The sequence below is a fragment of the Podarcis tiliguerta genome, assembly GCF_965153285.1.
Source record: "Podarcis tiliguerta genome assembly, chromosome: 1".
In the NCBI taxonomy this organism is placed as follows: Eukaryota; Metazoa; Chordata; class Lepidosauria; order Squamata; family Lacertidae; genus Podarcis; species Podarcis tiliguerta.
This window is the reverse complement of record NC_139534.1, coordinates 25303503-25330723: the sequence shown is the minus strand read 5'-3', so window position 1 is coordinate 25330723 and position 27221 is coordinate 25303503. Positions and strand designations below refer to the sequence as shown.

The 27221-nt window shown below is 39.6% G+C and overlaps 1 protein-coding gene across 1 annotated transcript in view; it reads left to right on the top strand.

Moving 5' to 3' along the window:
* CERKL (CERK like autophagy regulator) overlaps positions 1–27221 on the top strand; it is a 38257-nt gene that overhangs the window by 9393 nt on the left and 1643 nt on the right. The window contains exons 2-12 of the mRNA XM_083409600.1: positions 5158–5400; positions 10500–10631; positions 14959–15022; positions 15960–16102; positions 19480–19554; positions 21201–21378; positions 21935–21994; positions 22470–22495; positions 22572–22680; positions 24073–24169; positions 25502–25674. Of these exons, the coding sequence (XP_083265726.1) occupies positions 5158–5400; positions 10500–10631; positions 14959–15022; positions 15960–16102; positions 19480–19554; positions 21201–21378; positions 21935–21994; positions 22470–22495; positions 22572–22680; positions 24073–24169; positions 25502–25674 (1300 nt within the window). The remainder of the gene's footprint in view (positions 1–5157; positions 5401–10499; positions 10632–14958; positions 15023–15959; positions 16103–19479; positions 19555–21200; positions 21379–21934; positions 21995–22469; positions 22496–22571; positions 22681–24072; positions 24170–25501; positions 25675–27221) is intronic.

Sequence of the window (27221 nt, the reverse complement as noted above, 5' to 3'; positions counted from 1 at the left end):
TTACGTTTCTGACCAGTCAGCTTACTGTTCTTGACCTGATTGACTGATCTGATTCACAGGTGGATATAATGATTACAAGCACCACACAGCGCAACACATGGCACAAAACAACATGGGGGAAAGAATACACAGTTTGAACTGAAAGTAGTTTTGTGGTCTGAATGTTGTGTGCTTGCCCATTGTGTGTGGTATCTGCTTCATAGGAAGCACAGATTGCCTTGATGTTACATACAATAGTATATAAACACTTATAAAACTTTTTTCACTTAGGGTGTGTATGCACACTCATACATAAACTTTGGTAAAATGTTACAGCACATACAGATTCTTACATGTTTACTAAATGTTTTGGAGACTTGCTTATTTGTTATCGGATTTGGTCACCTTTTCAGATAGCACAACCTAATTTTCTTCCTGTGATCAAGGAGCAGGCTTTCATCTATGTGTGGATATACGGTAATTGGGCACCATTTTGCACTGAGTTTAACCACTAGATACCTAGAATTTCCAAGCAATATTGGGTATGAGAAAACTAGGGCTTAATATTATTGTAAGGATGGTAGTCAACAATGTTTTACTCAGATTAAAATTAATGAACATGACTAAGTTAAGTCAATTGAGCTCAATGGGTCTACTCTGAGTAAAATTTAGTTGAACCCCACCCCACCCCAACCCCATGGACACTATGAGAGGAATTAAACGTTGCACTAAAATGTGAGTTTTGTCACTACAAGCATTTTGACTTTCCAGATGGAACAATTTCCCTATCCTTCCCCTAAATGCTGTTTTGGGGTTCTCCCAACTCCACCTTGAGCCAGTTCGGGAGGCATGGGACACAGGGGAGGTGGGGAAAACCATATTGCACAGGACTTCTGCAGACAGGACTCATTAGTTGACTCCTACCCTATTTTTAAAAATCCTAATAGTAACTACAGTCTGCATCCTGCAATAGGAACTTTCAGTAACTCATTTCACCACATCTTTGAATATCTCCAGGTCAATTCACACATGTATGCTTACTGCCTAATGGCTGCAGCATAAAACAAGGAGTGGCGTGTGTTGAGCATGAGAAAGAACTTATATATTCACATATTAGTATTCCCCACACTAAATGGTGGTAGTTCATATGCGAAACTGGGAATCAAAATGGTATGAAATACTGTATCAGTAAATTGGTGTGCATGTGTGAATAAGCCCTTAGTGCTATGTATCTTTTGAAGCTTCTGAGCTTTATCATTTAATCCTGCAGCTATACTTGCTGCAGTTCAACAGAGTGCTGGGTCATATTCAGTGATGCTTTACTGTTTATACAGAAGATACCTCTGAAAGGAAACTTTCATCCATCCGTAAGAAATGGGCTTTTCTAAGAGACTGCACAGTATTATTTAATACTGTGATTTCTTGCTGTGAGTGAAAAGTAGGTTTGGTTCAAATGGATCAGATCATATTGCTGTCAAATTTGTCTGGAAAATATTTGACAGGAACATTGAGCATATTTGCTTTGTACAATGAGGTTTACCTCCAGTTTCTTTGAACTAAGTGTACAGAATGCAGTGTTAGACATACCTCTATTTTTTAATAGCCATGTATGTGGCCATGATATACATTAAAGTTAATTAGAATTCAGCTGGCTATTTTTTGCCCTAAGACACACAGTTTGGCCGCATTGTTACTTGTGCCCTTTGTGACACAAGAAAAGAGAAGTGTTTAAATCCAGAGACTGAAAATCTCCAGAGTTAATCATTATATGAGATGTTCTGCTTTATTCAACAGATAGCACTTTTCAACTCATAACAAAGGTGATCCTTGGGTGCTGAGGGAGGGGCTGGAATAGCACATCTCCCATACAAACAAGTAATTAGCATTATCTTGAATTCAATTCTGTGACAGTAATGAGCTGGTCTCGTTTATTACTTTTAACATTATGTATTCAACAAAGTCCTCTGGATGGTTAGAGAATGTGGGCCCAAGGGTGTATCTTCTCTGAGGCCAATCCTGTGAGGCCAGACCACCCCATGGTTATTTAATCTCTGTGGGATTACAGCCCTAGCAATTTATATTGCCTGCTTCCTGGATAACTTCTGTTTTCTGGCAGCTTTGGGAATCCAGAAATAAGAAAGGCCTTCAAAGCTTGGGATATTCTCATAGCCTCCAAACAAGAAGACAATGCAGGTGTCATTTTGGCCAATGTCAAGCTTAGCTAATACAATCTCTCCTCACACTTCACCTCAGCTATGAAGGAAAAAATTGCCCTTCAACTTAAAAGACTCTTGTGAAGGCTGGGATTTTGACTCGGATGATATGTATCTAAGGTACATATTCTGTGGGGCCAGTTTTCTCTCTTCCCCTACCCCTCGGTTTGCATCCCAAAGCTGAAGGGGGAAGCAAGGAGAAAAGAATGAGAAATCCTCTTCCCACTCTCAGGCTGAAGAGAATTCAGGTTTAGCAAAGGGGTGAAGAATTTTTCAAAGGTAATTATAGATAGTAATTAGAGGAAAATGCACGTCTGAACCCATTTTAGGAGCACTCGTTTACTTAAGAATATAGCATGCCTTATCCAAGTGCGTAACACATGCTGGTAGAAATAACTATCTTAGCCATACTTATTTTTCATGCTATATTTGGGGGAAATGGACATGTGCAGAAACTGTGAGTACAATTAGCGTCAAGCAGATAAATCCAGCTAATCCTGTTTATGCTCTCTATCAAGCAGATGTGCCAAAATTGATGTAGACAAGCTCTTGGCTTATAATAATATTTTTAAGAGCTGTGTAGTATTGTTTTTGTTAAGACCTTTCTTAACGTTAAGTGTAGTTAAAAATGGTAGAGGACCTAACAAGTGCAGCCTACTTTATGAAGGTCCCCGTTCTGCTCTTATGGTGATGGAACAACCTGGCAGGAAAGATTATCTTTATTCCTTGTAATTAAATTGACTTGGGGGGAAAAATACAATGGGAAGTGGGTGCTGAATTAAATAAATAGCATGATATCTAATGTATACTTAAACCCCTTATAAGAACAGATGGTACCCTGTATCCTTCTAGGTAATATGAGAGGATAGTTAATGTTTTGAAACAGCTAGGAATAATCAGTATGATACTAATGAATGGATAGTTCTTGAATGGAAAGAATTACCGTGTGGGGTTTTTTTTAAAAAGGCAAGTTTAGCTTATTTAGAAGATTTTGAATATGGGAAATAAAATAGTTTCTTTTTTTAAAGTAGTGAGAAGCAGGTGTTCAAAATTCCATAGATGCAGATGAAGTCAAAAGTTTGAAAGTTGAAAATGTATTTCTAATGTTATTGACATATAATCGTTGTACATCGCCATGAGCACCCGTTGCATTGAAAAAGTGATTTTAGAATTGTAAGAAACAATGCACTGTGATTTCCATGGTGCTTAGGAGGAAAGGCTACATATCCATTCTAGTAAGGCTTCTCCATAAGATGTCAATCTAGAGTTTCAAGGAATGCAACCAGCCATTTATTTATTTTTACATTCCAGCACCAGCAACCAGAATAGCTGTAAGATAGCTTTTTTATAGTAAGACAATATAAAAGCAAAGAAAAGGAAGCAGAAATACTTTTGGTTGACCAGTCTTTGTCTGCCTTATAAGTGGCATGTAACCAGAGGGATTTGTTCAAGATGCTCTCTTTGCTCCCTTGATTTGTTGGCCATGGGCCTTTGGCCGTGGTATTTCGCCATCTGCAATACCAGCCTTAATGGCTGAAAGGACACACGAAAACCATTTTACTCAGGAGCAGGTGGCTTCCCTGCTGCATGGATACTTGATAATCTACTGCAAGGTAGACTAGAACCTCTGAGGCATGCATGTTAAGAGAAGCTTATAGAATAGGTTACTTCCCTTGAAAGCTTCCAGAAGAGGTACGTGGCCACTTTGATAGTCTACTGCAACTGCTGTGATCATGTTTTATTCCACATTTTGAAGGCTGTGTCCACAGTGCAACAGAAGGTGATAAAGGAGGTTCAGGCTTTTGGTCCCGAAGTCTATTTGCTTGTTTTTGCTAATTTCATCCTAAAGGAAGACAATTAAAAGAATGGCTTCCTAATGATGAGACTGTTCATACTAAAGGCCATTGTTTAATGGTGACATTGATTGGGGGGGGGAATTGCTGTGGCTAAGGATAAGAAGAATAAATCATAAAGTCCTATCAGAGTCCTTCTAGAAGAAATATGACTCTCTTAAAGTCAGCAATCCAATTTGGAGTCTCAGAGGCAGCCAATCTTGTGTGATTTTTTGCTTCTGAGAAAAGAAAGGAACCAATAGGTTGCATGTCATGGTAAACCAAACTGATGATTTCACCACTTTGCCCCTCCACAATAGCATACCAAGGAAACATGCTACAATTCCTTAGTGTTGTGTCCAAACCAAGGTTCATGGTTTGTTTCCCTGTAAGCTATGAACAAACCTTGTTTACAGATCATGTTGGGAGTGAAACAAGACAATGATCCTTGGTTCAGACATACGTAAAATTAACTATGGTTTACTGTGACATGCAAATAAGCACTGTGTCTCTGTGGTGCAAGGAATTCCAGCCATTCTGACAAAGTTACTCAGTGACATATACTGACTTGCATATAACCCATTTTGTGAGGGAAAACCAAGAAGGGAGAGAGGTAGTGAATCTGTGGTGGAGCTTCCATGATATATCCCGAAACTGCTTTAAAAAAACTGTATGCAAACTGTATGTAACTGTATGTAAAAGGACAGCTGCTATCAAAATTAGGCAGCGGTGGGGGAGGACGGGGCTTGCGCTCATAATTTTTTTACAGATGTAAAGGGAGATATTCATCTCTTGACCTTGTGAACCATCGGAGAAGGAGTATAACATAATGTGGAGGAGAGTAGCACAGTCCTTTCTGTGAAGGAGAAACAACTTTAGATATTACTGAGTGTGGTATGGAAGCAGCTGCTGTAAGTCCCACATGGTTGCTAGCAATGTAGAGTCTGGTCCTCTCTTCACAGTTCATGAACAGCCCTTAAGTATCTCTAAAACTATTTTTTCAGGGATGCATTCAGGAAAAAAGCGATAATAATAGATATTTTGTATGTGCACTTTTAGTTAGGATGGAACCATAAGGGATTAAACTGTGGTGTAGTATGAAAATAAACACTCTCTCTTCCTCCTTTCGGCAGGTGGTTCCAATGCGGGCTTGACAAATGAAGAGGAATCTGTCGAAATGAAAGATGTATTTTCCGTAAAATTGAAACGCCGTCGTTTTGCTGGGCAGCAAAAAGGTGGTCTATTATTAGGTATCACAGTTTTTGTCTGCCTGAAAAAAGAAGGAAACAAACTTAAGGATTCTGTCATCAACTTAAGTAATTTAAGTGAGGACCATTGTTACCTGTGGTTTAAGCATTTGAGGGAAATTTTGAATGGTAAGCACTTTTCTGAAAGACTTTATTTCTATATTTTCTAAACATTCTTAACCTTAAAAAATTACAGTTTAAGGTTGAACATGTTTACTGAGAAATAAGTCCTAATGATTTCTGTAGGACTTGCCCCCCAAATCAGTATACTTAGAATTACCATCTTATTCTGTTAGTGACATATCCCACTTAGCTGATTTTAAATTAGTCTAAGCCTCTGTTAATATGTAACAAGAAACCAAACATTTTACTGGCCTGGCTCGCCAATAAAAGTCTGATTTATCACTACATCCACAAGCTTCAGGGCTTGCACACTCAATTTACCATTCCTCCTTTGGCACATCTGTGAGGATGAGATGGGAAGCTTTCACTTCTGTTTTCAACTAATTATAATTACTTGTTTTGCAGGAACTCAAACTGTGGTTATTCTTAACTGTGGTTTACAGAAGCAAGCAAATTTTGAGCCATGGTTTACAAAACCTGACCTGTTTCTCTAAATTGTAATTAACATTAAGCACATTTATTGGTTTGGACAAAAGAAGTAAAATGCAAAAACTTCTGATCTCATTGCAACTGTGCTGGAGGGAGGGGTTGTACTGGTTGTTTTTGTACTGCTAAACTGGTTTAATGTCACATCAAAACACTGTCAATGCCTGTGCTTGGATGAGTATAATTTGGCTTACCAGGCCAATATATGCATGAACTCGTTCGTCTGCATATGCAGCTACTTCACTCCTCCCTTTGTGGCATGCAGCAATTAAACCAGCAAATCTCTAATTAACTAGAGTTTTCCATTTCATCAGAAGCAATGTCCTCTTTGAGGATAAGATTGATACTATTACACTAGCCATAGCAATATTCCTCTTGGAGGCAGTAAAAATCAGAAATCAGTATGTACAAACTAAAGCTACTCTGTTGGCTAGCAAGGCCGATCTTACACCTTAATAACATTTGATATACTATCATTGTATTTTGGATCTATGGACTGTAGTAAAGCTCTGTGTGTGATTTCAGAACAACCCAGTCTCATACACCATGAGTTGAAGTTTGTTTAGCATACTAACTTGCTCTAAAGTTGGTTACCATAGTTTCCTGGTTTGGATGAAATGAGAAACTATTGTTAATTAGATGCTTAGTGATTTGACTGTGGATTTCAAGGAAAAGGCTTGCTCATAACTTGAATTAATAAACAGATCCAAACCAGGCTATTTTCTAAGCTTGCGGCTGCCCTCAAACTGTGATTTGTTTGGGAGCTGACAACATAGGATCTGAAATCATGAGTTTGTGCTAACTCTGTTTTGCAGTAGTCTCTTGTTTAGAAATGCAAATAGGATTTATTATTGCTATTCGTGGATTTATACCTCACTTTTTTCTGCAAAAGTACACCAGGAAAATGTGTACAAAATAATATAAAAGTACAGCCTAAAACCCAAACAAAATGCAACCAGAAAACAAAACAAACAAGGAAAACCACCAGCAGTTAAAGACAAAGACAGCAGTGTTAAAAGCATATGACACAATAGGAGACTGGGAGTCATGAGAATGCTTTCTCCTTCTCTCCTCTGGTTCCAGTTTGTTTTTCCATACTTACTGTATATACCTGAGTATAAGCCGAACTGAATATAAGCTGAGGCACCTAATTTTACCACAAAAAACAGGGAAAACTTATTGACTCGAGTATAAGCCAGTTCACCACACCACAACACCTCAAACCTCCTGGTGGGCCGGAGTGTGTGTGTGTGCGCACGCTCATGCACACATGGCAGAGGGGGTTTCTCTTTCCACCCCAGCCCCTCCCACCCCCCTGTCTACCTAGGGTGCTGCCAAGAGGCAGAGGCTGGTTGTGGCAGTGGCGGAGGAAGAACCAGCAGCCCGAAAGTGCTGCTTTCGGGCTGCTGGTTCCTCCGCCTCTGTCAACAACAGCCTCTGCGGCTCCTGTGCCCGCACTTGGCAGAGCGGAGGCGGCACGAGTGGCGGCAGCAAACAGCTTTCTCTGACGAGGGGCTGCTGGAAATGTGCTTGGGTAGGACCCTCACTCGAGTATAAGCCGAGGGGGGCTTTTTCAGCATAAAAAATGTGCTGAAAAAGTTGGCTTATACATGCGTATGTACGGTAACCAGGTTCCTCCTAAACAAGATTTGAAACCAGGAATCTATGTGAAGTGGGGAAGATTGGTGTGGTTACTTTAGTTTGTTGTAGTATTCGAAAGAATACTGTGTAATATAAATCAAGGGTAACTCAGTCCATAGAGCATGAGACTCTTAATTCCAGAGTCGTGAGTTCAAGCCCCACATTGGGCGAAATATCCCTACATGGCTGCAGGGATAGCTCAGTTGGAAGAGCATGAGACTCTTAGGGTGGTGAGTTTGAGCCCCACATTGAGCAAAAGATTCCTGCATTGCCAACTCGACAATTCTATGGTTCTCTACCCTTCCAACTCTACAATTCTATGGTTTTATGAAATATTAAGATAAAGCATCAAAACCAGAAAAGGTTTGTTTCAATGCAGACATATTTTCCTTTTTTAAAAACCTGTGTTAATTTTTGGTTTAAATTAAAACTACATAATTTAAACAATCTCTTAGGAAAGGTTTTTAGTCTAAATTTTTGCTTGACTTTAGCAGTGAGCAATATAGAGCTATGCTTTCAGTATAAAATTAAGAGTGCCTATTTTATAGAAGAAATTTGTTACAGAAGCTCCTTTTACAACATGCATCTCACACCAAGTTTTTAATGTGAACATCGAAAGCTTCATGCGTGAAGGTTTAATTATCCCATTAATGTTATACATTAACAGTGTAGCATCAACAGTGGTATATCTCTAGTTAGCATGAAAAATGTTTATTCACATCATTACTTCTGTCTTTATGTAGCAGTTTTCTTATTGCTTGTTGTATAAAATATTAATAACGTATGTGACAGTGACATCATTTCAAGCCCTTAACTTTTGTAAACATAAGCCTGCTGCCATAAAACTAAACAGTGAAAACAGCACAGATGTGTGTCTGAGGATAGCGTCTCTGCTGCCCTATGAGCTTTTGTTTTCAGAACTCCCTGATTAACCCCTACCTTTCATGGTTCATTGATTCACTGATAGATCAAGTTTAAACTAGTGCATATTAGCACATTTGTTACTACCAGAGGAACAGTTGGCTATTTTGTTTTAAAGTCCTAGTTCACTTTAGCAAAGGAAGCTACAATGAGCAATTCAATAGAACATAGGCTCTAATGATGCCAAAGGCTACAGCATTTATATGCCGGTAATGAGACCTGAAACTGTTTAACATTATTAGATTATAAAGTTGTTTGCTATAAGACTGCTGAATAATATATTTTGGGAAGGAGAAAACAAAGTCCCTGGTGAATCGAGATATCGAAGCAATTTCTCCAGACCCATTGGGAAATCATTTTAGGGTTTTATTGATATTTTGCTGGCTTCATATATAACAACTTCCAACTCATAAACCATTGGTTATTGGACTGAGAACAAGCCTTGTACCCATGCATGTCCTTTTGCCACTCTCTTGTGTACACTATGCATGACCAGTTTTAGAAAAGATGTGGTTTGTTAAGCCATGGTTTCTCCACTTAGCTGCTATGGTTAACTCTGGTTTAGCAAACTGTAATATGTTCATTAAATCTGGATCCACAGTGTGATGGGACAGAGGAGAGCTTGTCAGGGCCCCTGACCCCAGGGGCCTTCAGAACTTTAAGGAACATTCAGAGGAAGATGAGGCACATGCTGCTGCCTCCAGGGAATAATTTTCAGTAGCTTCTCTCTTGCTTTCTTTGCTGGAGGACGTGGACCTGAAGACAAAACCCCAGCAGCACACCCCTAACCCCAAAGTACCTAATGGATACAAAATTAGGGAAAGGCCTTTAGAAAAGCAAAGTCCCACTTCAGGTAGATAGAGTCATCGTATCACAGGCCTTGTTAGCCTACAGAAGGCTTTGGGTGGCAGCATCCCTCTATAGTTGTAGTAGGAGGGAGAGCTCCAACTAGCTAGCCCTAGAGCGATCTGTCCATGGTCCTGACACCCCTGATCTCTGCTTGGAGACTTGACATTATTTGCCTGTCCAGGAAGATCATACCTGAGTGTGTCCATTTCCCCTGCAAGCCTCAAGTCCCAATGAAATAATACAGTGCACAAAAACAAAGTTTATTTTTGGTGTCATAAACCATGGTCCTTAGTTAAGAGTTGGTTAGAGCATGGTGCTGATAATGCCAACGTTGTAAAAAAAATTGTAGCTGTTGTTTTATTTTTCGTGTGTGTTTTTTTTCACTGAAAATTATGGGGATATCAGAGAGGGGAAAATAACTGCTAAACAAATGATCCTTTGAATTATCACCTGATGTATACATGATTAGGATCGATGATAAATGATGTTGTATGGTAGGTGAAAGTTAACAAGATAATTTATTTTTAAATGCTGTAGTGATAAAAGCACAGATTATCAACAAGACATGTTGTTTCAAAATGTGTATTTTGGCTTTCATCCCCCTCTCTCATACCTCTATTTTATTGATCCTTTTAATCAAGGGCAGATTTCTTTTGCACCTGTGCACCTTCTGTGTGGCATGAAACATAATCTGTAGATCCTTAAAATTGTAGTATCGAATCTCCGCAGCAAATGTGAAGGGGGTACTATTATCAAATCCTTGCTGACAGGCACTTCCTTTTTTTTTAATTCTCAGGAGAATATTCTCTTCTCACTTGATCTCCCCCCTCCTTTCAAGTTTGAACCATGACCTAAAACCTCTTTCGTGATAGCTGTCACATAATGCTCTTGATGAGGGCGACTGACTCATTTGTACTAGTTATTCTTAGCTGTAGAGATGCACAAACAGGTCAGTTGCTCCAGTTGTTTCAGGATTACGTAGGTGGCATATATAAGTAATGAGCAGCTTCGTGCAAAAAATAAAGAAAAAAATGATGGCCACAGACACAAACCAGAATTTGCTGTACCTTTTCAGGATGCATATTCATCCGCAGGTGTTAATGTTTGCAATCCATGCTTTTATTCTTTTGCAATGCTGTGTGTTCAAAGTGGTTTAAATTAGCCTTAAAAACCCTAATGTGGTTTTTTCCTTCTGTTTTTTTTTTAAGGTTTTCCGAATAGGCCCAAGTCATTAAAAGTGTTTGTCAATCCAAACAGTCATAGAAAAGAGGCTGCTCGCATTTATCATGAACAGGTTGCACCTCTCTTTAAGCTTGCTGACATCAGGGCTGACGTTACAGGTAAGATGCTTTGTGGAACATGATTCGATCCATTTTTGGAGGTAGCATCTCCGCAAATGGGTCAGTCCACATTTAATGTTTCTATTTTAATGACATCACTTAGCACACACGACTTTAAAGAAATAAATTCCTTGTTAGCGAAAATTGTTTTGTGTTGATGTGCAGTCATTGGTTTATCTTTTAGTTAAATGTTTTCATATGCTCTTGCTTTGTTGAAATACCTTTCTCCACCCTGTTTATTAGTTACTGAAGTTATAGGAAATTAATGAAAAAATTAGTACAATATGTTATTCACTAACCCTGCAAAAGGCAGACTTTCTAGGGAGTAAGACAACAAACCTGTACACAATCAAACTGGGAGTTAGCCCCACTGAACTCATTGAAACATGCTGCTGGGTAGCCATGCATAGGATTGCACAGTGATAGAATGGAAGCAGTCTAATCAATTACTCAATTCTGGGTGGGGAACTGGAACTTGTCCAACCTTATACAGAGTTGCATTCCAATTATGAGTGCCCCCCCGATGTAGTATCAAATATTATATTATACACTTATATTTCCCCACCTACGCATTGTCACAAGCACCTTTGTATCAGGTGCACAGCACTTTCTTTCTGTTCCTCTCTCATAAAAATCAACATATTGCAGTCACACTCATACACGCCTCAGATGGGCTTGCAGGCACAAACCATAGTAGACTGTGTGTTGGGGCAGAGGCAATTCCACCAGACCTGGAAGGTGTGCCACTGCTGCTTCTATTGGGAGAGGTGAAGCAAGGAAGATGGTGCAAATATACTTGCAGGACCACTGAATCGGCTTCATTGGTGTGTTTGCACCATGCCAACCTCACCACTGCATTGCCCTTTCCCCTTCTGGTAAGTAGCAGTGACATACCTGCCAGGAGGTCAGGTAAGCAGCTCTGACCCATCATGCTGGCTCCTAGTAGGCATGCAATCACACACAGAACATATCCTTTCCTCTTTGCTCCGGCACTGAGATAGGAATGGCTAGATAGTTCACTCTACCTACCTTTTAGAGAGGATCCCTAGGCTGCCATTTACAGTCTAAGAGCAGGCAGAGGGTCTATCTCTCATCTTAGCACTGTGCTGCTGTTGACCTATGATATCAAGTAATTGGCAGGTGGATGCAGTTTGCCTGAAGCTGCCTTGCTGGTGAAATTCAGAGACCTGGTGGACCTAACTAGGCCTACAGGTCAGAGGTACCCCATGACTGCTCCATCCAGAGATCTCTGGGACTAGCTCTTCCACTTGCTTAGATACTGAATAGATTATTCAGTTCTGACAGGCCCAGTAGTGTTTTTGGCTCAGTCCTCCTACCTTTCCAGACAGGTGAACAGTGCTTTCAAAGCTGAAAAACTGCTTGCTGGTGTATGTGTACGAAACATGTACTCTGGAGATAAATATATCCCATGACAATGACATGCAGAGGAAATCTGGAAGAGTTTTTATGCATTCACACTATTCTTGCTGAAGAATTGTGTCCTTTTATTCTTAAATCCCAAACTTTCTTATCATAAAGTCTATTCATAGCATATTGTTATGGTTAGTGGTTAACACTCCTCCTACAGGTTAATTTGGCAAATGACATGTACTTCGGTTTTGTCAGATAGAATTTTATCAAACCAAGAAGTTACTCTGCTGTGTATCAACTGACACAGATTGCACATGGATATATGAAATTTTATTTTTAATAGTAAAATCATAAAAATTTGCACTAGGAATTTATGCAGAACCGTGGATCAAGAAAAAACATGCTTACTGATTCTTTTATTAAAAAAAAAAAGTGTGTTACCTTTAAATTAATTCATCCTTCATAGAGTTTATGTTGCTCAGCCAATCAGAGGAACAGTCTGTAAAGCTGAGGTATATTTCAGTAGAGCAGGAAGACTTTAATTAGTAGACTGCCAGAATCCTTTTTGTGGTAAAACCCCTTCAGTCTTTATGTGAGCAAAACCTTTCTTCACAAATCTAAGATGAAAGCAAGGCTTGTGAGGGTCCTTCGTTAAAATGAAAACTCCATACTATAAGCTAAATTCTGCAACCTGCATAATTTAAGCATTTGGCTATATTTGCTTATTTTGATTTTGCTGAGGCATTTTTGTTTTAAATCTGTTTGCTGTCCCAGGCTCCTTCGGGAGCAAGGGCAGAATATAAGTTCAATAAATAAGAATGATTTTAGGAAAATTAATACCTCTGTTACACACAATGCTGCTAAATTTTGCCGTGCATCATCATCATCATTATTACATTTATTAGATGCTTTTTCTCGCTGCTACTCAAACCAACTTTCAAAAAAATTAAAATTGAATGAAACACTAAACTATGGTTTAATGCAATTAGAAGAGCCCTCAACCTCTTTCCTCCACTCCTCTCCTCCTTGGGTGTGGCACACAGGGAAAAATCAAAGCACTTGCCCCTGTTTTCAGTTAATGGTGGTTTGTCATTATGTTTAAACTGGGTCAGGCTTTGCTTAGTTTTTAGCTATTGCATGTCCAATTGTGCATGGGCTTGGCTTGTTTGGATAAACCATAGTTAAATCCATCCACCATTTTGATTCAGTCATAATGGGAAAACTGCAGTTAGTCGGAAAAAAGAAATCCAATGCTTCTGATATCTTACTTCTGCCTACATATCGCCCCTAAACAAGGCGAGAGCATAACTGGATTCAGACATAATCTCACTCTCACTCTCCTCTTGGCTTCTGACTATTTGCATTCGAGCTTATTGGGTCACATTTGCCCTTCATGTTGGCCTGTGAGAGTGTCAAAGAAGCAGGGGAAATGCATACCTAAGCATGTTTTGAGTACATGATTCCTGAGCCTTGCTAAGTCATACTAAAGATGGGATGCATAGAGCTATAAGAGCATTTCAAACTTGCCTCCCAAGGATTGTAAAAAAAATCTTTGTAGCTTCTGGCATGATTCTAGCTTTGCAGGCATATATATAAGCAGGGGGCCCTTATTTCTACCCATCTCTACAGCTTTGAGGGGTGAGAAACTTGTTTACACATTAGTGACAGTGCTACAAAGCTGCTTCTGGGCTCTTCACTTTGCACTCTTGACCTGTTAAGACTAAAGGTCAAGGGTTTAGCATATGTAGAGACAACATGTTATGCTGTTTTGTGGCTGGAATTCCCATTTGCAGCCCCAGGTGAGAAACTGTGCTATGGTGTTCTGCACCATTGTTGTTTTTTTGCTTTAGGACTTTGCTACCCATCCTAATGAAGCAGGCAGGAGGCTAACTCTAAGGCAAAATACAAATAATGATGTGTTTATGAGTTGTTTTTAAATAAACACCGAGTGAGTGCAACAATATTTAAAAGCACTGGAGAGTGAGAATGTACTCTCACCAAAGACAGACAAGCATGAAAGATTAATGTAATCTTGCATATAATAATGCACATTCTTACACAAAAAATCCATCTGGAGGTGTCATGTCAGTCAGCAGAAATCTTTGATGAGCGGATGCAGCTGGGCTGTCTCTTCTGGCAAAGATGCCCTAGAAAATGCTAAATGTGGTTATGATGCTTGATGCCATCTGCATTATGCCAGTTTAGTCTTTCTTTGCCGGATTTGCTGTACTGCGTAGGATATCAACAAACAGAGACAGCGATGTAGAGTGACAGATTTCTTTTCTCCAGAGGCTACAGACTCTGGTGTATACTTGTACCGCCACCCTCCTGTGTTATATTCTTTCGTTACTGGTCTCCGGTCTTTGTTATTTCCATGGTTAGCTTGTCCAAGTTAGAGATGTGCATTTACTGATGAAAATACCATTTCGTTTTCAGATAATTCAATTCTGTGTGATGTGATATGATTGCATCTAGTAGAAGATGCCAGTTTATTCTTGTGCAGATGCTTGCACTTCAAACATCTACAACTATAAATCACAACATAACCATTGTATCGCTATGGAAAGAGCAGATAATGTACTGTATATAACTGAGTATCCACGTAATCCTAGTTTACGAATTTGCAAACAAGTAACTGACTTTTTCTTGTTCAAGATATAAGGGATAAATAGTGCCCATGATCACAATCCAGAAACAAAAAAATGATCAGTTCTGTCTACCCACTGGGGCTCTAGAATATATTTGCGTTTCTGGCATACAGAGTGGCAAATGTGATTTTGATATCCAGGAGAACTTAGTGGTTGGCATAAGGATCTCCTAATCTAAGTGAAAACCCCCAAAGGTCTCCTGGGCATAGCTCTCTGAATTGTGAATTATGACTTCCAGGACAGATTTGTCAATTTACACTGAGAAGTTGAATTGCTGAAATTGTCTGTTTATGCATTTTATTTCATAGTTACGGAATATGAAGGACATGCTCTTAAATTACTTAAGGAATGTGACCTGACGTCATTTCATGGGTAAGTGAAACTTTTAACTTCTTTCTTGTACTGCAAGGATGCTGCTTATTTAAGGAAAGGGCACATAGCTTATTTTTAATCTTGGGGTTCTATCCCTTGCATCATGTCTCAGAGTTTTGCTACAAACCCATTATTCAATGCAGGCATTCCTGTGCCCATCCAGAATTACCCCGCCACCATTTGACTCCCTACAAAATCAATCAGTCTGGATTCACAGAAGCTCTCTGTATCATAGCATCCACAGGCTTTTCTATTGAGCTGGCTAATTTCAGATTTCCCCAGATGAAACAGGTGTAGGGTATCATAATATGTAATTCAAGCAATTATGAGTTACGGTTTCTTTTATTAGTTTAAGCACATTATTGTTCTTATTTATTTCTTAGAATATTTTAATTAATTTAGAATCTTAATAAATGTTCTTAAACCCTCAAAATTGAACAAGACGACAAATAGCATTGTGTAATTTGACTAATGTGGGATATTGCCCATTGACTGCATGGCAGCTGGGAGAAGTGCAGAGAGCAGAAATGCCATGGTGCACCTGTAGCAGCAAATTCAGATGCCTTCATCAGCCCCACCTGCAACGAAACAAGTCTCTCCCATATTGGCAGCAGGCACTGTAACTCTCAAACGGTTTGACTTTACCCCCAAAGGTGCACTCTTCCATTATCTCCCGAGACAGAAGGATGCCAACAACATATTAACAGGGGGGGGGGGGTGTGAGAACAGCACACTTATCATATTTGTAAAGCTCAAAAGAAGTCAAAGCTATGTAGAAAATTGTTCTGGAGCATATTAGTTCAATAAACTGTCCTAGAAAGATTATAATCTGTTTCAGCTTGATCAGATGTAATGCCTCGCACTATCTTTAGCCTGAAACTAAATGTTTTTTGAACTAAATTGTAATGAAGAGAGACCGGCCACTGTTTTGCTGCAGGGTGGTTTGCGTTGGTGGAGATGGGACTGCCCATGAAGTTGCTCATGGTCTTCTGCTTAGAGCCCAGATGGATGCCAGGAGGGATGGTGATGACATAATTGCACCAGTTAAAGCACAAGTTCCTCTTGGAATAATACCAGCAGGTGAGAGTATATAAAGCAATGAATACAAAAAAATAGTACACATAGTTTTTATGGTATTGTGACAGAATCACTTTCAGATTTTATACTGTCTTGGCTTCTGTTATATTGTTCTCTGCTTATTGTTTGATTTATTTCTAAATCCCCAGTTATTTATTTTTGCTCCTGGCACAGTCCATATTCTTTATGTGGCACTCTGGAGATGCCCATCTTTTCCTCACAGACATAAGTAAGGCCTATGTAAACCCAACTTTGATTCTTAAGTGGACAACCGTTTATGGGAGCATGGGCAAGTTGCTGATCTCCATTTATCTTTCTGAGTAGTGGTCGGATCATGGCAGACTTCATGTACCATGCTGGGTTACCATGGAGGAATATGCATGTAAAGGGGGTGGAAGCCCTGAGTGGAAAAGTCCTCTCTGGTCTACCAGTAGGTACAAGATGTTTCATGCCATGTCATTCCAGAGCAGACTTTCAGGAAGCACAAGAGATTCCCAGGGGAAATCAGTGAGAGATATCACCTGGGCAATACCTGTTTTTCAACATTGTGATATACTGATATATCACCATGTCTGAAATAAGGATGGAACAATGTAGAGCAGGCACCCCCAAACTCAGCCCTTCAGATGTTTTGGGACTAAAATTCCCATCATCCCTGACCTCTGGTCCTGTTAGCTAGAGATTATGGGATTTGTAGTCCCAAAACATCTGGAGGGCCGAGTTTGGGGATGCCTAATGTAGAGGCAATGGCTGGCTTCATCGTTTTTCCCACACTGTGATTTTTGCATCACACAAACACACACAAACCAAAAATTATGCAACTAATATCGCAACATGGATTTCAAACCTGTTTTGGATGATATATTGATATATTGCCTGCCCTATTCTCTATATTAAATATAACTTGGGTATTACAAGTGAGAGAGATACTGCAAACTGATGTGACTAATTTAAATTGGTATCTAACTCAAGTGTTACTTATTTTATCATGGATATGCTACAGTCAGTCTTGAGTGACATGCTTCATGCTATAAGAATGTTAGTTTTGTGCAGAATTACAAAACCCGAGTTTTAACTTAGCTGGTTATTAAAATCAGTTCTGAGTAGAAAACTAACACCCAGTTCTAGAATGTTAACAGTCATTCACCATTGTGCTAAATTGTAGTTTTCCTTGAGAAAAAAGCGGAAGAAAGGTTTCGTTAGACCAACATAACAAGCTACTATACTGTGGTCAAAATAAAACCAGTCGGATGGAGGACGCCTGTGGTGGTACTACTGGCTATTTAGGAATAGTGTTTGTTGCTATGGGAACTACAGCTCAGGAACTGTACAGAGGGATTTGGAGAAAACTGGAAGGACTGGGGGAAAGCAGATTAATTGTTATGAAATTGTTATGAAACAGAGGAATTTTATATATATTGACTGTAAATCTCATAGACCTGAGATTTCTGTTATTTCCTGCTTCCAATTAATTTGTGGAGAATAATATATTGTTAACGAGATTTTCAATTTCCATGATACTTTGGGGCAAAGAACCACAGCGTTGGTGCAGCTTCCGTGAGATTCTTAGATATGCTTGACTAGGAAGTCATTACATCACATTTATCTGTTTGGATGTGGTGGAGACATTAACAGACTTATGAATATTCATGTTGTCTGGTTAATTAAGTTAATTGTTCTGCAGGAGTGCTTGCACTTCCAAAGACATTTCCCCCCACAATTTCTGTCTGGTACCTTCATCAGTCAGGCTTTACGTGAACTGGTACTTTTCCCCTTTCTCCCACACTTTAGCACCCTTTAGGAGAAGGTTTGGTTAGCAGGAACAGAAGCATTGGAATAGAAGTTTCATTTTATTGGTAGTGTTGTCCATTTAAAAAATGTGTCTTTTGTAATATGTTGGGAAACACCACAACTTAAGAAGCCGCAACATTGCCATTAATAAGCAGTCTTTTAATTACCTCTGCACAGTGCTGTCACTTGGGAAATGAGAAATCCATTGGCTTGGATCCAGGATACGTTAGTTGTGCTTAGTTCCCATTGAAATCTGTGGAACTTAACATAGCTGTGATTAAATTTTTAGATTGATTTTAATGGACCTTAGTGCAACTAGGACTGCAGCCCTATACATAGTCACCTTGGGAGTAAGTCCTGCTGAGCTCACTGTGACTTATGAGTATACATGTATGTTAGGATTGTATTATAATTTAGCCTAGATCCAATCCTTTATTTCCATGGAATAAGTAGCCTTTAGTTACTGTTATTTGTTTGTATGCTAGTATTATTGCTAGGACCAAATACATGTTGAGCATCAGTGCAATAATAATATCACGGGACTGCAGAAATAATCAAAAGAATACATTACCTGGAGCCTTTGTTTCGTGGATGGAGGCTGCATAGTGCAAAATATTTAATTAGACTTTGAATCTTTCACACAAGGATTGCTGAGATCCAAAGGTTTTATGTACTTTGACCTTGACATAGCATAACTTCTTATGTCAAAAAAAACCACACAACTGGAGCTCTTCCAGGTGCATGTTTAGGATCTGTGTAACAGACAGGTTAGCTGTTGGAACTCACTCTTGTCCTAGATTAAAGCCAGAGTAGTAAATGGAAACAGGTCAGATGGCTGTCTTTCAAAATTCCAAGGCAAGAACCCCAGAAAGGAAAAGTTGAACTGAACATTGGCCACTGAGGCAACATGGGCTGGAGCCAGACTTCTTGTGAATGAAGTTCTGTTCGTAGGTCACATCTGAAGGAATGGCAGGAAGAGGCAATTTTTTTGCTGTTTCCTCCTTTGCCCTGTAGTCTCCTGTGCCCCCTGGAAAGCTCCTCTGGAGAGTTGGGGGATCCTCTGGAACAGCATCAGAGGTAGTGCTGGGGTGCAAGGGGAAAGATAAATGGGCAAGAATTGTCTTCCATAAGGAGGCACAGTGGAACCTTGGGATACGTACCGTCCTCCTTACGAATGCTTCGGGTAAGGAGCTCTGCTAACCTGGAAGTAGATGCTCCTAGTTGAGAACTTTGCCCCAGGATCTGAGCGGAAGTCATGCGCCAGCAGTGCGCCAGCAGCAGGAGGCCTCATCAGTGAAAGCGTGCCTCATGTTAAGAACGGTTTCAGCTTAGGAACGGACATCCAGAACGAATTAAGTTCATAACCGGAGGTAGCACTGTATGCTTAAAATTCTATGCTTTTTTAACATCTGGTTGTGAGACACTGCCATAACCCTACATTATAGAAATCAATCGACTTGGACAAATGCTTTTACTAAAGGAATTCAGCTCCCCACTGGCTTAGAGGATTCATTTTGCAATATTCTCTTTTGTAGAATTATCCTATTCACTTCGCTTTCATTATTGGACACATTGTTGAATATTTACAGGTTCTACAAATATTTTGGCATATACTGTGAATGGCATACAACACACGGTAACTGCAACACTGCACATAATAATGGGTAAGTATCCTATATCTGAAACACTTTAGGAAAAGAATTGATTTAAAAAAACCAATGCTTATTTCCATTAGGAGGAGCACTCACACTTCTAGTATACAAAGGTGAAAAGACTGCATTTGCATGAGAAGGGTGGAAGGAATTAATTTCCAATTTGCTGGGCAGGATGATTTTATTTTTATTTTATTAAATTTCTATACCACCCTTTATCCAAAGATCACAGGGCAGTTTACAATATCCTCTGGTAGCATGTGACTAGCTCTACCTCTTTCGTCCTCTTGTATTTGTGAATGTGGGTTAAGGAAGAGGAACATTTGCATTCAGGTTACTTCAGAACCTTTTTGCATTTAGTAATATTAGTTTCAAATAATGATGTGGCAATTCCTAGTAAGATGCTTGGCATTGTTTTCTCAACATGAATGCACAATGCCATTACTTGTTAATCCTGGAATAAAATCGAACAATAGCTTTGTTTTCAGTATGCATTACAGTTAAAGAGAGGACCACTTCTAGGCATTATAATTACTGCTAAGCACGGCACCTGCCTTTCGAAGAGAGGATTACTTTGAACATTTCTTGCCATTGTTTGGAAGGAGGGTTTGCGACAAATGGTCCACTTTGCACTCGCATTCTTCCTTTGGCCTATTGAGAACTGCATACTATTTCTTTCACAGCTTGGTCTCCCACTTAAGTGACACTGACTCATTGTCCCACTGCGACAATGGCTCAAAGGACTCTAAGGAATGCTCTTATTTTGTGTGTTCTGCCAGCCCCCATTTCTTACTACTGTTCTATTGTTTCACATTCTCTTGTGAAAGGGTGTAGCAGTTGCTAATCTTGCTAGGAGGGCATTGGAGGCAGTCTTAATCTCAGGGTCTTGGGTTTGAGCCCCACTTTGGGCTAAAAAATCCTGCATTGTAGGGTTTGGACTAGATGACTTGCACGATCCCTTCCAACTCTACAATTCTCTGATTCTCTCCCTCTGAATTTTGAGTCTGAAATCACAGAGTACTCCAGATTCATGCTCACATTCTGTATGCCTTGTGCCAAAATCTGTTCCAGGAATAATTGGTGGGTAAACATTTAACTAGGAAAAGAAATTTCTTACTGGCTTATACATAAGACTGTCACTTTATTGGGAAACAGTGGGTAGGGGAGTAATTAGTATTACTAAGATCTGCCCTAGAAATATGTTTGAAAGATAGGGTAGAAATGCCTGCAATCAGTACAGGTTTTGCTCAAAATAAGCTTTGTTTATTTGCAAGGGGAAAGGCAACTTAGTGTAATAAAGGCACATTTAAATCAATGTGCTCTTTGTTTATTATGTTATGTTCACATGTTTGCTTTGTGTTTGTGCTATTTTACCTGAATTCTAAGTAATCTGTCTACTTCATAGCTGAAGGTTACAGATTTTCCACCTTTATTGGATTAATTGGAGTGACTTTCTGGAGTTAGAAAACAGAACATTTTCGTTCATCTAGGAATTTAATATTGACAGAAAAGTATATAGGGGTCATGACTTTGCAGATATTTTAATTGCCTTTTAAAATTGATAAATACTGAGGACTCTCATTTGGTTGTGGGCCACCTTGAGCCCTGTGATGAAAGTTGAGGAAAAATAAAATAATATGTGTGTGGTACCATTTCAGGGCATGTACAGTCAGTGGACGTGTGCACTTTCAGTAGTCCAACCAAGCTTCTTCGCTTTGGGTTTTCATCAATGTTTGGGTTTGGATCAAGGGCTCTGGCTTTGGCTGAAAAGCATCGTTGGATGCCATCAAGTCAGCGAAAAGATTTTGCTGTGCTCAAGACACTGGCAAGCCTGAAGTACGATGAATTTGTTTGTTTTTTAAAATTATGTTTGTGTTAGTTTTTAGTTTAGTTTTTTTTAAATAAAAGAGTTGTACCATTTGGACCAAAACACATGATTTCATATTATTACCAGTTTGCAAAAGTTTAATGATTGTAGTTGGGTAGCATTAGTAGATATTATACAGATAATAATGACCAGTGGTGGCTCACCAGTGGCCTTCCAGCTGTGGTTGGGTCATTTTCCATCAGCCCCAGCCAGCATGGCTGATGGTCAGGGATGGCTGAAATTGTCATCCCACAATATCTGGAGGGACACAAATTAGGTACTCCTGATCTAGACTAATAACTACTGTTGGGCTGCAATCATACCCAGCTCCGTGTCAGTAAACCTCTCCAAATTCAGTTCTCCAAAACCAGTGGGATTTACTGTGACATAGATATGTATAGGACTGCATTGTAAACCTTACAGAATAGTAACGTGAAGAAAAAATTGTAATTGTTTAAACCTTGTTGTGTGCACACCTAATAAACATAAGATAAGATATAATAACTGATCTTGTTCTGTCCTTAGACCAGAATATTGTGAATTATCATTTCTACCTTTGGAGCAAGATGCTCAGGGGGAGGATACGTAAGTAAGACTCAGACAAACAACCACAAGTCTGTATATTCCAAACTTTGTCCTATAACAGTTGCAACCCAACTTCAGCTAAGTTGTAATGAATGTAAGCACTGTTTGATTTCAATGCAATTTAAATGTGACAAGCTTTAGTTGGATTGGGACCACTGTATTGCAGATCATGTTTTCTTAAAGAAAATGATTAACCATGCACTTAGATATTATTGTTTCCGGTTTTATTATAAGTAGTTCAGAGCTGTCACCAGCACACTCCGCCCCGAAAGCTTTAATCAGAATTCCTGTTGTTTTAGAAATAATGTGCTTAAGATCAAAATGAAATCCCACTTTTCTTTCAAACAATAATTTGCATTTCCTAGCTGAGTGTTCAATCTTCAATTAAATCACAAACATGTTGTGCTTGTTTTTATTTTTTGTTCCACATCGTTCCGTGCCTGTTAATTATTTTATCTGATGCGTTTATTTTTAGAAAGCAGCAAAAGAGACTTAAATCTGGTAAGTTTCCAAGTTTAATCACTTAGCAGGAGAATTAGGTTTTACTTGAAGTAATACAGTGTGGTGTTATATTTAGACGGCAGGGATCACTGGCGCAGAATCCAGGGTCACTTCCTGAACGTGAGCATTATGGCAATCCCTTGCCTCTGCTCAATGGCACCAAGAGGCTTGGCACCTAATACCAGGTCAGTAAGGATTTACAGAATTAGAGTAATGTCTCTAAATTCTGACAACTTATTCTAATGCCTTGGCTTTCCCAAGAATGCGTGCTTGTGTCATGAACAGTCTAGACCCTCTGAGGTTCATGGGGGGGGATGAAGATAGTTGAGTTGGACTACCATTGACTCCCTAATCTCAGGAATTGTAATCAGTTTTTGGAGCAGGCAGCTGAGGTCACCCACCTAGAAATAATCATTGGATAATTACAGTGATTAAATTAGTTTACAAGTCTGACTTAAGTGGTAGTCATCAAGTAATAATCTCCCTGGGGCTTGTTGATAGGAAATCTAGTTCTTTAGATCTGACTGATTGATTGTTTCAATACTTTTCTTTCTTTGCAGTTTTCAGTATTTGTTACTACAGTAACGTCATCTTGACAGTAAATCAGTCAGATCTTATTATTGAAGATTCTTTGACATAGTTTGACTGCAGTATTTGCAAAACTTTTAAGATTTTTATGGTGCAGAAAGCAAGCAATTTTAAGATTTTCTACCAGAGCTCACAATCTCACAAACTCTGGTTGTGAGAATTAACTCTTTGGGTCCTCATCAGTCTCTTTAGTGTTCCCCAAAGTGGCCAATGTAGGATCCTTGCCACAATCCACAAAATTACTGCATTTCCTTCAGGTCAAGTAAGTTGAAGCCCTTAAGGGTTTGACTTGCTAGTAGCTGCCACTATATGTTACAACATCAGCATCTTATGCCATCAGTGGGACTGACTTGCATATGATTGCACTCCCACTGTACATACAGTTGAGGAACTGATCCAGCATGTGTTTCCTTTTCCTTTCTTGTAGTGCCTCCTACCTTTCATTTTGGGTAGAGTGTCTGTTTTGCCTAGGCTGAATTTGTGGCAGGCATTGGATTTAGTAAACAAGTTAAAAGGGTCATGTAGAAATATAGTTAGAATGGTATTTTAACATGCAAAATTGTACGCATACAGGAGACTCCCAAGTTTAGAACAGAAACTATTGGTTAACATTACGTTTACAGAACTGAAGAGTGTGCCAGCGTTTTCCTGTTCCCACCTCTGATTTTACCAGAAGGGTGTTTTGTTATCAAAGCGAATCACAACAGGTCAATTACTAAAGGCTGAGAGAAGAAAGGCTGAGAGAGAAGGAAAGACAGTAGAGGTGCTTGGACTGAGCATTTTAATTTTAAAATATTGGCATGGTAGAAGAAATGGAGCCAATGAAGTAGTTCCATTATTTAAAAAATTGTTAGTTTTTATTTAATTCTGAAAATAAGTATAACCCGTAACCTCACTGATAATAAAAATAGATGATTCTGAATAAGTCAACAATGAGATCAAAGATAATTGTGTTAATTCCATACTTTACTGAACTATGCCATTTTTAGATTGAATGATGGAAGCATGGCGCTTATTGTTGTGCGGAACACTTCTCGTCCGGAGTTTGTTAAGCACCTGAAAAGATATGCTAGTGTGAAAAACCAGGTAAAGGTTTACTCTTATTACCTCTGCAACCCAAACTCGTTTTGATTAGATTTCTTTAATCGCTGTGCCCAATAGAGGGCACAGAAGATGGAAATGTGCACAATACATCACCCCTCCCCCCAAAAGAGTATCTAAAACATAACATGATGAAGCAGACAAAACTTTAAGATGGGAAGTAGATGCTCCAGGAGATAGTAGTGCCTTGGTAAGGAGACTTAACCTCCTGTCAGAGTAGATTAGCCCACTTTTATCTGATTTTTGAAAATCACCAATCAGACTAATACCGATTAGCCTATTTCCACCCATCTGTTGTGGTTTAGTTATATATGGTTCTTATATACAGGAGTTACTAGAGTGTAAAGCTGCTAAACTGATTTTAAAAGGGGGGTGGGGGTGGTAAACCCAGAAACACTATTGTATTTAAACAGAGACTTCACTGAGATTAAGGGCAAATGGAGACCCTACGTTTTGTGGGTGGGATTTTTTTTTTTAGTTTCACTTATATGCAGAGCACAGGTGGACAACATACACAAGCAGCAGGCAACCCAGTATCAAACACCAGAATTTATCCACAAAGCTTCAATGTACATGTTTGAGAGTGCATACATGTGTGCATATCTATGCACACGCACACACACACACACACACACAGAGCACTCATCCACTTCAGTAGATCTGGAGTCTTGGGGAAGGTGCTTATCCAGATTCATTCTGTAGTGCTCAGCAATGAACATCACATTAAATTGGGTTGGGAATCCATATGGTTTCTTGGGGCTCTCAGCAGCCTCAGCCGGCATGGCAAATGGTTTGAGAGTTGTAGTCCAAAGCCATCCAGAAGACCACTGGTTTCTCCCTGCCCAACCCCAAGATTTGGAAAACAGGGGATTCAAGAGTTAACAGGGGATGAAGTACTATTCTAAATTAATGACCAGTGTGTTGAGTCTCCAGGCTAAGGCTCATTGTCTTTGGGCACAAATTCTGGCTGATAAAATGAACTGCAATGTGGGGCTTGGTGCAATGCATTGCTGCCATAAATCCAAAGGAAAAGAATGAGCTTTCCTTCAACTTATTGAAGTGGGTAAGACAAATCTTCTTTAGGAGTTATCGGTGGCAGGAAACATGAGAGCAGGGGGAACGCAGGCTTTCTTGGTTCTTTTGCTTTTAAAACTACATGTTTAAGGAGATGCAGCTAAACTCTATGGAGTCATTTGAGATTATTACTCATCTTTTTTCTTTAATGAAATGAAAGCATAAGGTAACACCCATCCTATAAGGGGAGGGGGAATGTCCTGTTTTATTTACAAAATTGTATCTTCTGTTTTTGTGTGTTAGTTCAATTTTCCATTTGTTGAAGCTTTCATTGTTGAAGAGGTAAAAGTCCAATCAAGAACTAGAAAGGAACGCATCACTAGAGACAACTTGAATTCCATAGATCCTGAAGAAAAGAATTACCCATGGAATATAGATGGAGAGTTAATGGAATGGCCATCGGAAGTTTGTGTCCGGTAGGGTGAAGTGTAGTGATATGCAATTGATTGATTGATTGATTGATTGATTGTTGTAAGCACTAAGTGGTCCATTCATCAATGCCTGCTGTTCCTCTGCTTTTTAAAGTTTGGTATGCTATAGTTCAAGACTCTGAACTAGAGAATTGGCAAGTTTATCAAAAACCATGTTGAGTTTTTTGCTTAATCCCTGCATTTTTGCTACATTTTCTGTACAGTCCTGATGCTATTGTAGCTCTGCAGGTGCACACACAGAATGCAATACTGGAATTCCACACTGTGCTTCTGCATGAATCTTTCTTTAGCCACTACAGTGGTACCTCAGTTTACGAACTTAATCCATTCCGGAAGTCCGTTCTTAAACCAAAACCGTTCTTAAACCAAGGCATGCTTTCCCTAATGAGGCCTCCTGCTGCCAGTGCCCTTCCACTGTTCAGATTCCATTCTTAGACTGAGGTAAAGTTCACAAACCGGGACACTATTTCCAGTTTTGGGGAATTCTTAAACCAAATCATTCGTAAACAGGACTGCTCTTAAACCGAGGTACCACTGTATTCCATTAAGCAAAGTACTTTTACCTTCTTCCTGGGAGATTGGTAATATTGGGATCCTTGGCTGGGGTCTTTGCTTCTGACTCCAGCCTGATGCTGCTGGCTGAACCCTGCTCAGTGCCGTTTCCTCTGCCACCTTTATCTAGAACCGTACATGGGATGGGGAGAGCTTGCACAATAAATAGAAGTCGAATCACACAGCTTGCACCTGTATGTTGCCATTGTTGATAGACCACATGTGAATTTTTGTAGGGTACAGACTCTGTTCTGTGGATGTTAGGCCCGTATCCAGTGTGACAAAATTGGGCAGTGCAGACTTAACATTATACCAATCCCTTATTATGCACATTAGAAATGTGTGCCTAGAGTTTAGTGCTGAGTGACACATTTCAACATCATTTTATGATACATTGTTCTCTTTAATAAATGCTTTAGGCCATATCTAAGCAAATCGCAGGGACACGGGTGGCTCTGTGGGTTAAACCACAGAGCCTAGGACTTGCCCATCAGAAGGTCAGTGGTTCGAATCCCCGCGACGGGATGAGCTCCCGTTGCTCGGTCCCTGCTCCTGCCAACCTAGCAGTTTGAAAGCACGTCAGAGTGCAAGTAGATAAATAGGTACCGCTCTGGCGGGAAGGTAAACGCCGTTTCCGTGCGCTGCTCTGGTTCGCCAGAAGCGGCTTAGTCATGCTGGCCACATGACCTGGAAGCTGTACGCCGGCTCCCTCAGCCAATAAAGCGAGATGAGCGCCGCACCCCAGAGTCGGTCACAACTGGACCTAATGGTCAGGGGTCCCTTTACCTTTAAGCAAATCACATAGCCCTGTAGGCCAGAAAATGTCACAAAATTGCAGATGGATTTTACTTCCTTGCTGCATTCTGTTCTTGTGCCTGTTGTGATTGCATAGCAAAACCTTCAGCAGGCCATTGAAACCAGTATGAGATTCATGCTGTAGTTCAGTTCTAGCTGATAGCATTGGTTTACTTCTCATGAAG